The 16,323-nt window shown below is 39.6% G+C and overlaps 1 protein-coding gene across 1 annotated transcript in view; it reads right to left on the bottom strand.

Annotated features, from left to right (window-relative positions):
• Positions 1-4,690: 4,690 nt before the first annotated feature.
• Positions 4,691-16,323, bottom strand: part of LOC139717614 (uncharacterized) — a 39,218-nt gene continuing 27,585 nt past the window's right edge. Inside the window, exons 8-18 of the mRNA XM_071629122.1 lie at positions 15,629-15,700; positions 14,942-15,010; positions 13,713-13,796; positions 12,936-13,012; positions 11,941-12,043; positions 10,023-10,166; positions 8,842-8,941; positions 7,785-7,888; positions 7,232-7,420; positions 6,442-6,536; positions 4,691-5,582 (exon numbers count right to left, since the gene is read on the bottom strand). Coding sequence (XP_071485223.1) covers positions 5,546-5,582; positions 6,442-6,536; positions 7,232-7,420; positions 7,785-7,888; positions 8,842-8,941; positions 10,023-10,166; positions 11,941-12,043; positions 12,936-13,012; positions 13,713-13,796; positions 14,942-15,010; positions 15,629-15,700 — 1,074 coding nt within the window. The 3' untranslated portion in view covers positions 4,691-5,545. The remainder of the gene's footprint in view (positions 5,583-6,441; positions 6,537-7,231; positions 7,421-7,784; positions 7,889-8,841; positions 8,942-10,022; positions 10,167-11,940; positions 12,044-12,935; positions 13,013-13,712; positions 13,797-14,941; positions 15,011-15,628; positions 15,701-16,323) is intronic.

Below are 16,323 nucleotides of genomic sequence, written 5' to 3'. Positions count from 1 at the left end.
AACTACCTGTTGATTTAGAAATTCTTCAGGAAACGCACTTCATTTAGTTGTCTCAAAATTCAATTTCAAAATGAATGTTTCATCAATGAATGTGAAATTCAATGTCGTAATCAATCCTGGAATTTGCAGAATAACCTTTGAAGAAGTACATAGTCAAAAAGATTGAGCGGCTAATTAAAAAAAAAAAAGCAAAGCTCACTTCAAATGTCTGAAGTCCAACACGTAATCCCTCACATACTATGTCATCGGTATAATGTTAAATGCAATGCATGTATTCGACAGTGAAAAGTTCCAACAGAATGGACGATATGCTTGCTATACCTCTTTCCATGAAAAAAACAGGAAAAAAAGAGTTATAAAGCGATCCCTAACTATACTGTACAGAGGAATAACTCTACTGGGGATATTCGAACTAGATATGCGTTTCAAAAAATCTCTCTCTGATCTCCTTAAAAAATAAAAAAAAAGAGGAACAATTACTTTGTATGGATTAAGATGTGGTAATCATGATTTGCAGCGTCCGGATCGGAAGATACTCCGATACATGTATTCATACAGGACCATGAGACAGTGTGTTTTGTGTTATCTCATGAAGCTAGGTGATGAATTAATTATCTATTTGAATGCCCCCCTGTTTTGCAAAAAAGCCTTGCTTATTCTACATGTTTTTCATCCTTTTACAAGATCTAATATGTATAAGATGAAGGAGCTCTTCAATCCTGCAAATTCCACCCTTAGATCAAATCTAGTAAAACTTTGTTTGAAAAAACACTGTATATCAAGTTTGATTACGCAAACTATACATGAAACAATTCATAGTATGCATTTTCCATATACACCTGTATCAATGTATTCTGTACTGAACTTTGAGCATTGTTCTCACTCACTTTCGTTGTTGTAGACTTTTTACCACTGCCAGATAAGGTTTTCGTGCTTGTTTCTTTAATTCTTCTTCCTGTCTCCCCCTTTCTCTCTATTTTTTATTCTCTTTGTTTCTGTCATTGAGTGAATCCCATTTGTTTTCATACAAATTTATCATGATATTCATGTATACTAAGTTTTAGTTGTTGTTTTTTTTTGTATTGCATATTCTCTTTAATGTGTGAATAGTGGTTACAGTTCGCAATTCTGAAGGTCTGTAATTCTATGAAATGAAATACTGTACAAATGTATGGTTTGTTATTTTGGAATGAAAAAATCATAAAACTGTACTGAAGTGTAGTGTGTCATGCATATGTCCACACGTTTTCTCAGGTCCCATGTTTGTTGACACATACAAGTACATTTGTACAAGGTTTACTGTCTTCTCTCATCTTGCATGGAAACCTAGACAACGATGGCCGCTGTTCTGCAATCTTCTCATTGCAAAACATGAAGACACATATTTCACACATACACACACACACACACACACACAAATATCCTGTGCTAGACAATGACGAGACTTGCAAAAAAGCGGTTCTCTACCATTTCTGAGCCATATCCTGCACTACACGCATCAATATTCTGCATACTCTCGCACACGCATCTGGCAGCACACTGCAGACTTGCAAGGCATTACTACACTGAACATATTACTGTTGCAGTTTCGATGCACTTCCTCACACAAACCTACACAACATACCATATCTCTCCCTCTGTTGTGTTGGCACACAAATCTATAACACATAGACGAACATGTGTTCTTTGATAAGAATGTAATCATTTTAATATTGCTGTGAAGGTGAGGCAAAATAAGTAGGCATGGGATTCACTGATGTAACAGCAAATCAAAAGAGAAAGATCCTTCCTTTCTTTCCCCAATGACACAAGTTACATAATTACGGTATCCATAAGCAAAAATAAAATATCCTTTGAATATATATTGCCTAACAGAAATTTTCTGAAGACAATAATCATCTTCTTCACATATGAATATATATATATATATACTGTATATGTATATATATGTACAACTCTATAATATACAAAAATGTAAAATATTTGTTCAAAGATCACTGACGTCCAAAGCCACTGGAACTGATAACGCGTCTCAGTATTAGTTACAAACTGTTGTTCACAACATAATAAGCCTTGTGCCTGTTGTATGCCTTTGTTGCACTATTATCATCTGTGATAAATCATTGGACTGAATGTCTGAAATTGGAACCTTTTGCAAAGGAAAATTGTGAACATTAGTTACAGTATTGTAAATGTGCTGAATCAAAGTTGCATAAATTCCTTGGGCTGGCAACTGTGGCAATATACACAACATCCAAGACAAACAAATTGCAAGCATGATCCTCCTGCAAGGCGCGACAAACAAAACTTCCCTCAAAATTGTATTTGGCATATTTTCATTGGTCCACAGATATCATGCATGATTGCATAGCTCATTAGGTGAATATATCGATTAACTTAAGTACATCAAATCCAATCCTTATACTAACTACACGATGTGGAGAATCCAAGTTATGCTATGAACAGAAACTGATCAGAAGTGTTTTTTTCCAACTCATAAATCTTCAACTCATGGCAAGATGCAGTTCTGCTATCACGACTTCTTGATCACATGTAAAATTCTGTTAATATCGAGTATCAACCAATATCCAAAAAATATCCTGCGAAACATGCTTGGATTTTTGAAAAATCCCTTCACAATTTCAGAAGACTGGCCATTTCAGATTTGCCACCTGGAAGTGCAGTCACAGATGTGTGGCAATTAATTGTCATTTTTAAAACCACAAATAGGCCCTAAAAAAATAAAAAGAACACACCTCATACACACACACACACACACACACAACCCCCATCCCCCTATCCTTAGTTCTTCACTTTCCATTTATACTTCACACATTCTGTCCCTACCATTTTAACGGCGAATGTAATATCAATGCTGATTTCAAAAAGTTGTATCATATAAGTTAGCTTCCAATAATATGTACATGGGAATCTTGGCGAATTATATATATACAGGATAAACCCATTCCAATGAGACATCGCTAGTGCAGCCATCAGATTCCCAGATTAGGTTCACTGGGGTATGTACACAGGGACTTCAGTCGACAAGAGTAGCCTCCTTGATTTGAATGAACTTCCTCCTAGATTAAGTATGTTCTGTATGCATCATTATACAGTCAGGTACAGTGCACTCCTGTTTTCTTGTTACAATGAAGTAAAAATTCAAGTCCCAAAGTTATCATCTATATATCTTTCCATATCTGTTATTTATGAAAGAAAACCGCCGGTCCTGAAAACTTATCTGTCAAAACAGGAGTGCACTGTATTATCATTATCATCATCAATACTACATTGTACCATCACGATTATAAATTGTTTTTAATCCCCATTTGTGATTTCTGCTATTGTAATCATTACCAATACAGAGCAGTTGATATTACGTTGGGAGTTGGAATATAGATATGCTGGATAGGAAATTACAATTTGGCACTTGAGATAAAAATCACAGTGCCAGTGAGAACACCTTCTTCAATGTGGGATTTCGGAACACTAACGGGTTTTTGGTCAATACTAAACAAAAGAATATATTCCTTGACATGTATAAACATTTCTTAGCTACTTCAAATATATCCCCTTTCATCACTCCCACCCCCCTCTCGCAATTGACAATACAAAATTGTGAGTGCAAGAACTTTGCTGAAGCCATGGAGACTCCAGCTGCTTTGAAAGGTGTCTCCAATTAATGAAGTACAGTCGACCTTGCAAGAGTTAACATCGCTTAGGTTGAAAAATTGGTCAAGCCAAAAGAAAATCCTACTCCTAGATGGATATAAGTCGAAATCAAATGTTGAATGATCTTCTCTTGTCCCTTTGGACTGGACTTTGGTGAGGCTGACTGTATCTACTGAAGTACTTGGTGCACTCTCAAAGCTGTGACTAGGACAGTGCTACTGACACTAGGAACCAAAGACTACACTTCCTACTCACTGACATACTATTTCAGTAAAAGAGGCACTTTGTGATTGAGTAACAGGATCATTTGTTTGTGAAGGACATCTGGCAAAACGGTGCAAAAAATATGATGAGAGTAAACAGACAATGACTGCCGATAGTTACATTTGAAGCCCCACAACAGTGAGCCATCTGAGCAGCAAAAGCATAAAAGTTTTGTCACGCTTCATTTCACATGGAATTTTGAATGGAATGTTGGCCTGTAACTTGGCTTAAACAAAGACATGAACTTGCAATCTTTCTCTGTACTACACTACTAACTTGATAAGCACACCAACACATTCACTCTGGTATCAACAGTTAGAGCAGGCATGCCATACATCTTTTGCGAAATTGGCAGAGGTGCATGAGGCCATTTGAATCAACAAGACTGTATGCCAGGAAAAGAATATCAAATCTTTTTTTAAGTATTTGCAAATAGAGAAAGCCCATTGTGTATAGTTCACACGTAAACACGTAATGCTAAGCTGAAACCTGCTGTCATACAGAATACATGCGGAAATTGGTGCGTAAGTTACATGGGTGATTGATAATGCTGTACTAAATCTTGAATCGTGATGTCTCTACAAAACAGTGTAAAGTCGAACATACAACACAAAGACAAGCATAAACCACTTTGTCAGAAACTTTGAACATGGACATAATAAAGATGTGGGTACATAAAAAAAAAAATCGGAGGACTTCTGAGTAACTTTTAGACAACCATGTCAACTTTTTGACCATCTTAATTTGTCACTAGATTACTTTGCCATGTTTGAGTGCTGGCTTTTAATGGCCTTCTGCATATCAAAAGTAAGAGAAATTGAAGCTCCTTTCTTTTTCGACAGCAATCACTGTAATTTGTATTTTAATCACATTACATCGGTGGTAGACACTATCATACACTGGTCGGGTCCAATCATCCTATCATTAAAAAATGTTGTAACTTGTTCAGACAAAACAGCAGAAAATACAATGTAATTCTGGGTTTTTGTTATTTTGCATGCCAGCTTCTTCTTTTGGGCATTAGCCCCTTGTATTTGAACAAGTTGAGGTACGGCATCACATGTGGCAAGAGTTGATCTTACTTCTAAATTTGAAAAAAAATGTTCACATTTAATCTGTTTTCATCAAAATGTTGAAATGTTTACTAAGGAATACCTGCATTCAACATATTTGTGAAAATATTAGCACAGAATATACTTGTGTGTTTCTGGATAATGTTTGAAGTACAGGGCTCCATCTAAGGAGCACTACTTGAAAAAGGTCAGATCCTTTTCCATGCCAAATGCACGTACACTGATGAAGACAAGCAAGAAACACTGTAAAATGTCACTTCATTTTGGCATCACACATGCACCGTCGCATACTGTCACTGCACCAACCCATCCCAGTCTAGCTCAGCTGCAGCTGCTTCACGGGATTACTTTTGTCGAGACTCGTGATTCACCGGAGACGGCAGAATGGAAAGAATGCATCTGTGACCACCTTCATCCACCGACAGTCCATGAGGTCTCTGATGGGCCCACTGGCCCAGCTTTTTCGCGATGCTTGTCTGGGATGGGCAGGGGGTGTCGCTTCTTGGAGAAGAAATCCTTGGGGTGAGGTGATGTGGCTACAGACAGCTTGCTTCCACCATTGCCTCATTCCACCTGGAAAACAAAGAAGAGGGGTTCAAATGAATGAAGGTTCCCATCCATCACACAGATGGTAACAACAGGAATGTGTTTCACAGCTTTGACTGGAAAAGGCTAACTCAATAAGGTTCTGAACACTACGACAGAAGAAACAGCCCCTTTCATGGATACAGATCTGTGTATGTGTAAATCAATGGAAATCACTATATAACTGAAAAGTGCGAGTCTTTCCCGTTCCCGTAAAAGAGTTCTCCCTGCTTCTATGCAACACATACATTTAAAATACTGTAAAACGAGGAATTTTCGCATGCATTTTAATTTCGCCAATTTCGCGAGCACCAAGATTGAAATTAAAATGCACGCGAAAGTTCTTGTCTACACTATATGCATTGAATGCCAGTGGCAGTTCGCGAAAATTTCATGCCGCAAAAGAGGCCGTCGGCTCCAATTCGCGAAAAATTCATGCCGTGTATATATCATGTTTTACAGTAGCAGCATGCATTTGAGCATGTAAGGGAGAGGGTTGTAGATATCTTGGGTAAGAAGTATCCCTCGTAGTTCAATAACAAAATGTGATAAAAGAACATATCTCTCATCACAATAATCTTGATATATATGGCTTGGTCCCAGCACACACACACAAAAAAAACCTCCATAATTTATCACTCATACAAACACACACAATGAAAGCATTACAACAATTGTCAATGTCATTTTAGTATTGTAAAGTGTACATTTTCCTCAAATAAAGAGTTCAATACTTAGTGTGCTGCAAGAAAAACTTGACAGGGGATTTTTTTTTTTTTTTTTTTTTTTTTTTTGGGGGGGGGGGATGGTTACCAAGGGTTGTTATCATGAATCCTCCCCGTCTTACCTCTCACAGGCTTCTACTGTGTCTGCCCTCAAGATGTGCTTCATAGGCCCCTGGGTCAGCTGAAGGATAAGGCCTGCCTCAAAGCCCTCGAATGGCTGCAGATGGAAATAAACCAAGACAAGGATTCATGACACAAAGCCAGGCAATATCTTCTCATCTTATATATACAGAAGAATAAGGGCTCCTCCAAAAGAGAAACATACCAGGGCTGTCGAGTCCTGCTCTACAATATGATGTTCAAAAGAAGCACCATTTTGAAATATTCAGGGTGTCACACCATCAATTGTTTGTTCATAAAAGATTTTATCTTCAACAACTCTGCTCTACAATCCAATTATGGCATTAAATTCAAACATCATCTGGCAATTATCAAGGTTTCTTATTGATCAAATGCTTCTGAGAGACTTTACGACGTAGCAGTCGGTGTTCTATTTCCGGCCATCTTGTCAATACGCTGTAATTGAGACATCTTTCCTCTGAGCCCTTGCGCTCTATTACAGCGCAGGATTTAGAGAAGTGGTCAATTGACAGCCAGTATCTTGGTAATGGAAATATTTTGCTGCTTATATTCTGAAAGGAAATTAATTAAATTCATTCACTCAAAGAAAAAAAAAACATTTACAAAAGCTCTTCATTCAATGTTAGCTATCTTCAATGCTCCCATGAATATCTATACCTAACAAGGGCTCTCCACCTAAAATTTCCTCTGGGTTTTTCATGGTGCAGTAAACAAACAACAATGGCATCAGAAAACACTCTACAGGGTCTACTAATCATTTCAGACGCTGACCTCATTGATGACGCAGACAGCGTAGCCCAGGAGCGGCATGCTCTGCAGGGCTACCACGTCCTCGCTGGCCTTGTAGGAGTAGAGCACCTTGTCCTTGATCCGGTACCACAGCCGCTTCCAGTCCTTCTTCTGCTTCCGCATCCACAGGTAGCCGCTCATCGACGAGTTGGTCTGGTCCTTGGCGCAGACCTGGAACGAGTTGGAAGATGGGTGTGAAAAGTTTGATAAACAGATAAGCGAAATAGCGAAAGTGAAGGTGCGCAGCTAATGATCGAGTGAAGGTGCGCAGCTAATGATCAGGGCACATTGTGTTGCTCTTAGTGTCACAAGACATGATAGTGAATCATTATTTCCCTTCCTAACCTCCTCCATTACATTTTCTGCAGAGATGCTCATATCAATGCCACCTTCATCCTGATAAAACCTGGTATCCTCTTAGATGCCAAATCCATTCTTTTTACTACTTGAATTGTTAATATGAATGAAAACTACTGCCTCCTGGCCCCTTTTGGGTGTAGGCTTATCATAAAATCACTGGCAAAAGGGAACTCACTTTAAGTGCACTGGGTCGCACGGGCTGCCTGTTGGACTTCTTGCGGTTCGTCTTGGATCTTTCCTTCTTCTCTCTGGGGGAGTCTGTGGTTTCCCTGCCTTGAGCTGTAGGAGAAAGAACAGATTTTACCTTAAAGGGATCATATAGTTTTGGTTGTTGAGACCTAATTTCAGGTTTCTAACATTTTTGGTGAGGTAATGAGAAACCTTTTATGAAATATGAAAGAGCATGCAATTCTATGAGGAATTCAATGTTTATTTGATGAAAATTGGTTTTGAAATGGCTGAGATATCCAAAAAAGATCAATTCTAATAGAGTGAGGAACCCAAACTTTATTACGATCGCTTTGTTTTACTTTGTTTTTGGATGTTTCGGTCATTCCAAACCCGATTTTCATCAAATAAACTTTGAATTCCTCTTACAATGGTATGCTTTGTACTATATCATAAGTGTTTTCTTGATATCTCGCAAAAAGTTAAAAGACCGATTCTCATCTCCACCAATACTGTAACATCCCTTTAACTGTTATTTTCTTCGCTTTCTTAGAATAAACACCAAAGAAACATTTGAGCATATACTGGGTACCAGGAATTTCACTGGTAATCAATGGGGAAACAGCAAATGAATCAATTTTGCATCCCTAGTCCATTATCAAAATGCCATCATTTCCACCCAACTGGATAGAGTTTCTGATTTAAGATGATTCCATCATTGTATTTGATTCATATAGCTACTGACTGTGCGTACATGTACAAGCAAACTTCATAATAAGAGATAACATTGCACAGAAGTGATATTGTAAATTGCTGAATATGGTTGTTTATCAATCCAGCATTTCTCATCTGTGTTAGTGAGAGACCAGACTACTTGCACTCAAGTAGCGAATGGTAAATGCCTCTATTATACAGCTTCAGGCAGCAAATTGTACTGCAGCATTATAATTACTGGTAACTGGATTGTGTACAGTCAGCTTCTTGCCAATTATCTCATGTGGGTTTTCCCCCCACCCAGCGTTTTTCTAATATGCTCCACTAGATACTAGTACGGTTTTACTCACATGTGACCAGAGTCTCATAGCAGTTGTCACACACCCTGGCTTCTTTGCTCTTGAGGTACGTCAGAGGAGCCTTGTTCCGCGAACAGTTGCCACACGTCACCTATGAAAGGATACACAACAAAGTCTGATCAACAGAACCCAGATTATTGTCATATGGCTGCCGCCAGGTAAAAGGTGCCAGAAGCCTGAACATCCTGTTTATACACATCAATCCTTGTTTTCTATCTCTTCAAAATTGTATGTTCTCAAGCAAAGTTAACAGCAAATACCCCTTTCAGGTAATCGTGGATGCAGATAATAGGAGCAATAAGTCGTAAAATTTCGATTACATGAACGGGAGAGGAGTAAAAAAGTGCGCATTATTCTGATGCTGCTATTATGCGCATTATTGCAGCATGAGGAGTAGATCGAGAATACATGAACGCGTTTTACGACTTATGCGCACTAACATTCCACAGTTCGGTCAAAGGTCACTCGATTTCCCGCACAACCGCTGATTGCTGAGCTTGAGCGAGAGCTGTGCATACACATAAGTATATGGCACCGGAAACATTACGTCATTATAGAGGCGTGCGCAGTAACCATGACAAATACTCCCGTCTTTCGCACCATTATATGAACAGGCGCTCGTAAAAGTAGTGCGCACTTCATGGGATATATGAACGCGATTTTGAATACTTCATCCGCATTATTTGGATGCGGATAATTGAACCGCGATTACCTGAAAGGGGTATAAGTTAGTTGTGTGTGAGGAGGAGGAAGATGAAGATGATGATGATGATGATGATGATGATGATGATGATGATAAGGAAAAGGAGGAGGAAGAAGGGGAGAAGGAGGAGTAAGAAGAGGAGAAGGGGGAGGAGGAGGAGGAGGAGCAAGGGGAGAAGGGAGGGGAGGAAAAGAAGAGGTAAAGGAAGAAAAGGAAGAGGAGGAAGAGGAGGAAGAAGAGAAGAGGAAGAGGAGGAAGAGGAAGAAGAAAAAGAAGAGGAAGAGGAAGAAGAAGAGGAGGAGGAGAAAGAAGAAAGAGAGGAGGGAGAGTAGGAGGAAAAGGAGGACGAGGAGGAGGAAGAAGAGGAGAAAGAGGAAGAGGATGAGGAAGATGAAGAGGAGGAGGAAGAGGAAGAAGAGGGAGGAGGAGGAGGAGGAAGAAGAGGAAGAGGGACATGTGGGGCACTCACCTTGCCACAAGCCCTGCAGTGGTGCCGCCTCCAAGTGATGGTGAACTCGCTGGTGCAGATCATGCACATGGTGACCCGGCTGTCAGGAATCCACAGGGGAGCCTTGCGGCCGAGGCTGGATGAATCGCCCTCGGACAGGGTGGGCTGCAGAGCAGATGAAAGAAAAGAATAGAGAGGATGGCTCTGAGTTCATTCCCATCTTACTTCCTATTAAGAGCTGATCGGAAGTAGCTCAACACATCATGACCCCAGAAAACATGCAATTGAAAATTTGTGAACATCTTCAAGGAAGACAACACAAACAGCAGAGGTAATAGATCAATAAATAAATCCACCAATCAAGAGTAGGAGTAAAATTTTAAAATTCTTGAGGGTTGAGGAAACTTCACCTGTGTCAAGAGACTTAAGCTGCACATCTAGCACATAACTTGGCTTCACAATTAAAAGTGTTTATAACAAATCTTGCTGCTCACAGGGAAAGGAATAACCCGAATGGAATATTCAACTTTCTCCTTTTTCTCATATAGCAATTGCACATCAATTCCCTGCTGAATAATACAGGCAATATCTCACTGAGAGATACAGAAGCACTCATGTTCTGGGCCAAGCAGATAGCAAAAAAAAAACCAACAACAACAAACATAAACAAAACATAGTGCCTCTGGCACCCTTCGGGCGGAGGTATAAAAAGGGAAAGAATGTTGAAAGAGAGAGAGAGGGAGGGAGCCAGCACAGCCAGTGAGCAAGCAAGCAAGCAAAGCACTTTTCCAAAGAGTCCCTCAGTGCGGCGGCGTAGAACATCACACTTTGCATTGATTTCAGGTTGTAACTGATAAGAACTGGCTAGAGGACCCTGTTACCAGTATACTGCCTGAAATAATGCACCGTGTGACAGAGGAAGTCTGAAGGAGAATCTTTAGGGCCCATCTCCCCCGGAAAAGCTCTCGCTTTGCTGAAATCGATGAAATGTGCGGGCAGCAAGAAAAAAAGGGACATCTGGCTGGGAGGACCACAGATTAGGGGAAGCATCGTGTGGCATATCTTGACCAGAACTTGGAGCAAAATGACAGAGCTACAGAGCGCACTGGAGGCAGTAGTGGATTTGCAATTCACAGTTCTGTTTTTCTTCGCTTTGCTTTTCCCATCTCCCAGGATGAAAACAAATTATGGCACTTGTAGGGCTACTCTTAAACGAGCTGTTATCCCGAAGCCATAGATAACAAATAGGAGATTAGTGCTTGGAGGAAGGGGAGTGTCTTTCCACAAATTTATCACAGCTGCCACACATGTTTTGAGAAAATGACACTCTGTGTCGTGTCTGCGACAGAAATGTACTTTTGCGACATTGTTATTTCAGCTGAAGGCAAAAATCTCGCAGTTGAATTCCATCCCACACGACAGGAGCAGATGGTGGACGTGCCATTTGACTTTTAAAAAAAAATGTTTTGTTGAACATTATGGCCCCATGAGAACAAGTCCTCTCCAAATTGCATCTTGCCTCTTCCGGTATACATGTAACTTCTCTGTTTTGGCACAGAATAACAAAGATGTTATATCAGATATTGTCCAAATGATATCAAAGTATCTTTCTAAATATTTTGTTTCATGCTACCATGACAAAAACATTGCCACCAACAAAATGTTTGCAACAATATTGAAACAGACCTAACACAACAGAAAGTAAATGGGAGAACTTATTTTCCCCTATGTTCTTTGAGAGAACTTATACATCAGAGATTTGCCTGTTGAATATTGGGAATTTTTGAACTACAACGGCGCATTGACTAGTATTCCATTAAAAGAAACAAGAGAAGAAAACGCAGCCACACTTGTCAACACTTTCAAGCAGTACCGCAAACTGCAAAACAATGCAGTTGACAATTTTAGTTACAAGCCTCGCTGCAAAACGACAACTCACTCGGAGCTCTGGTCGGCCAAGTCCGAAGGAACTCTTCTTGCTCTCATACTCCTCAATGGTCTTTGTGAGGGCCTCGTACCAGGAGTCACCATCCTCCTTGGACCTGGGAGGGGAAAAAAAAACATTTCATCATCATCAATTCACTACTGATAAGAAGATATAGGTGACATGAGCTTTCTAAGTAAGTATTTCTCAAATACTGTAAAACATGATATATTCGCGGCACGAAATTTTCGCGAATTGGCACCGACGGCCTTTTTCGTAGCAAGAAATTTTCGCGAATTGCCTCTTGCGTTCAATGCATATAGTGTAGATAAGAAATTTCGCGTGCATTTTTATTTCGCGAATCTTGGCGCTCGTGAAATTCGCGAAATTAAAATGCACGCTAACATTTCTTGTTTTACAGTATTTACATGAATGAAGGAGTTTCCCTGTCCGACAGATCCCAAAGACAAACAAGGAAATTAGTCTTTGGATTTTTTTTATTTCTGTTTATCGATTATTTTTGGAAGGACCACTTGTTTCCTTCGAAAAGCAATTCTGATGACATGGACAGAGTTATTAGAAGTTTGAAAAGAGCAAATCATATCACAGAGGTACCAGCTATGTTTTGGAGAAATTCAAGCTATCATGGTCCATCCTCCCCTCCCTGATGGAGAAGAGTCGATTCTGACAGACTCTTAATAAAGCATGAAGTGCTCTATCTGGAAACCCTGATCTTCGTACTGCCAAACGAGAGCATTTTTAACCCATAGTCAGGTAGCCGTTAGGATACACTTGGGTCATTGCTGGAAGATGGTCGAGATCATTTTTGCACAAGACTGAATGGAACAAGTCCTTTGCATCTCCATCCTAACAACTGCAGCAGCAAACTATGCATACATTTGAGAGATCTTGCAATACTCTTGCTATGTTTTACATTGGGATAAGATAACAGGGAGAGGGAGAGCCCTAGTGATGCTAGAATAGAAGTCAGAGGGAGGTGGAGAACTTACGAGGCCAGTAGTGTAAAGGACCTCTGCACACTTATGATGCTAAGCTCATAGCAATCGTCTTGGATGTTCCTGGAAACCTGTTAGAAAAAAAAAAAGATGAAAAAATTAACAAGGTTTAACCCTATTCTGACTGATATCTCAGCCATTTGAAAACCAATTTTCATCAAATAAATGTTGAATTCTTCTTAAAATTACATGCTCTTTCATATTTCATAAGAGGTTTCTCATTATCTCATTGGGGAATGTTCAAAACATGAACCCCTACCTCAACCAGTACTGTACAGTCCCTTTAAGTATTAAGTGTGCTATTCAGAGTGGGGATGTTCTTCTACTTGCCATTTAGAAAACAAGTGTCTAGCATCCAACAAAGAAAAAAGAAAACAATTATAAAGTTCTCCTCCTCTTTTTGCTTACCACAGTGACAGCAGCAAATAAATTAAAAAAAAAATCTTTTCAGTTCCTGAGAACATCTGCATATACTATGACATGCAAGTTATGAATATTAGAGGAATTTTGTACATATACAAATTGGATGTTATGAGTCAGCATCACTTTGCATTCCATTAAAACAATATAAAAATCTGCTCCCTAATAATACACTTTTTCATAGAATAAACACGGCCATTTTCTTCCTAACATATAAATGCTAAGGGGAAGTTTGAAGTAAAATCTTCTTTCACTGCACATCCCACTTTAAAAAAAAAAAAAAAAAAAAAAAAAAAAAAAAAAAAATTGGGATAGAAATTGCCTCATAGATGCAATTGGAAGACACCTTACCTTCATTCCAGCCAGTGAGAGCTCATTGTTCAGCTTGTACTGTCCGGGTGGGAATGGAGTGGTGTGTAGGAGAATGTCACTCAGCTGCAGAGAAAAAAAAGAGAAAGAAAACACTGTAAGAAAATCAGGTTTGTTTTGTTTTGTTTGGTTTGGTTTTTTGTTGGGTTTTTTTTGTTGTTGTTTTTTACAAGGGAGGCTGCAAAATGCTCACATAGTTACATGTATTATGACTCGACACTAGCCTTTATACCTATGGCTACAATGAGATCTGCATTCATTTAACATTCCATAATTCCAAACATGTTGTCAACAAGGTGTACAGATCCCCCACCCCATACGGAGGAGAAGACGTGGACAATTGTCGGCAGATCAGAAGGGAGTGCCAAGTAAGTGGAACCCTTCTGTATCATGGATATCTTGTTAAGATCACTAAAATACAGGTACAAGACAAAACACATCTACAATTGTACTTGCATCTTAAAGACACTCAGTCGTGGCGAGTGGTTTGTGCGGCACGGAGACGAACGCAACACGCTGCCTCCCCCATTCTGTATCAAATGTAGTGACCCCCGAATGAGAATAGCGCTGGCTCAATGGGTCAGCGAAAATACGGTAGGCTACAAGAGAGCTCCCTGTGCTTATCTCCTAACCCAAAATGGCTGTCCCGAGAGCTTCCGAATGGACGCACACTCTCAGTGCGCATGCGCATGAAGAGAGGCCAAAAGAGCCACGCATCTTCTGGCCTCTCTCCTCCAATCACCGCAGCTCGCGGTGACAATATTTGTGTATGATGCGTACACACACACGCACACACACACACACACACACACACGCCGCAGCGTCTTCTGGCCTCTCTCCTCCAATCACCGCAGCTCGCGGTGACAATGTTTGTGTATGATGCGTACACACACACGCACACGCACACACACACACTTGTCTCAGTGGTAGCATTGTCCCACACGTTTATGGATATAGCACCGAGTCTGCCATTGCGCAATTGCACGCACAAACTTCGGTCGTTCGGAGTTTACGTACCATTAGGGATGGCGATCGGCTGCCTTTAATGTATCCTGAAAAAAAATTTAATTTGTCTACAATGGCATGCATTAAATTCTTTGATGTTTGAAAATAGATTACATTGATTGAATTGCAAGGAACACCTACTATCAAAATTTGACCATAGTGTTCACATAACATTGAACTGCTACTGAAATGGTAAAAGGGCTTACCAAGAAGAATTTCCTCGGCTGGTTGACCCGACGTGACATTTTCTGCAGCTCTCCTTCCTTGATGAATATCTGAAAAGACAATTTCGTAATCTTCTATTACTGTGGAGCACACATAAATTCTTAATACAAATGGAGGAACAATGAACCCCCTCCCCTTTCACGACTGCCTCATTGCTTGTGGTGGACTTAACTTGGTCAGCTATGGGTAAGAAAGACACAAATGAGCATCAGGGAAAAAAGAGGAGAACTTTTATATCTATTGTCGTGCCCTATCACTTTATAAACCCCTTCAGTGCATCACAATGTATATTGATAAAGAAAAGATGATCCACAGTGTGCTGTTGGTCACAACACAAGCAAACAAGCGACTCAAATTTTCTGCTTCCTTTGGAAAATTTTAGAGTCAAACAACAGAAATGGGCCCTTTTAACTCTTTTTGTATCAAAATCTGGTCAAAGACAATGGGCCCTTCAAACTCTTTTCGAATCAAAATCTGGTCAAAGATAATGGGCCCTTCAAACTCTTTTTGCATCAAAATCTGGTCAAAGACAATAAGACATACAGTCTTCAGTTGACAATTAGAAGGACACAAAACTCCTGCAGTATTTACGTTCGGTGTTTGAACTTTCCTTCTGGTTCTCAGCAGACGACTGCTGGAATCCTAAAGACAGGTCACATGACACTCACCCTGCCTGGCTTCACGATCTCCTGACTGCCGATGAGACTGTGCTGAATGGCTAGCAGCTTCTCAAAGTTATCCTGTACACACAGACAAAAATGGCAAGATGAACAAATAGATCAAACATGAAAAGGCACACGGTTTCATAATGTGTCCAGTTTGACAGGCCCGATCTGCATGGTCTCCTATATGTGCTTCCAGAGTCTGCATTATCAAATAAATATGTCCCCTATGAAAATAACCCCCCCCCCCTCCAAAAAAAAAAATAATAATAAATAAAAAAAAAATAAATAAATAAATGAATAAATTAAAAAAAAATTTAAAAAAAAATTGAAAGTTAACTCTTCAAACTTCAGAACATACAACTATCAGTGACCAGATTTACCATACTAAATATTTCCCATAGATAACAGTGTTACAATAAGCCATTCAGTACAGTTCATTACCATGGTGATATTTGTTCATATAATATCACTTGATAGTGACAGCATAATTCTCTAAACTTTTGCAGGCTTGTGTGTGTGTGTGTGTGTTTAATTAGTCTACACATCATAACTCGTCAGCAAAGATGGGCAGAGAAAGAGAGAGAGAGAGCGCAAAAACCAGCACAAGATATGCTTGTTTATTAAGAATGACAAAGCCTTTTTATTGTGCAAATGGCTCTGACACTAGAATAAAATCATTCCCCACCCAATGTAATAGG

The sequence above is a fragment of the Diadema antillarum genome, unplaced genomic scaffold, assembly GCF_040938485.1.
Source record: "Diadema antillarum isolate AM-2024a unplaced genomic scaffold, OU_Dant_1.0 scf00000078, whole genome shotgun sequence".
In the NCBI taxonomy this organism is placed as follows: domain Eukaryota; kingdom Metazoa; phylum Echinodermata; class Echinoidea; order Diadematoida; family Diadematidae; genus Diadema; species Diadema antillarum.
The sequence above is the reverse complement of the archived record's forward strand: the minus strand, read 5'-3'. Positions and strand labels throughout refer to the sequence as shown.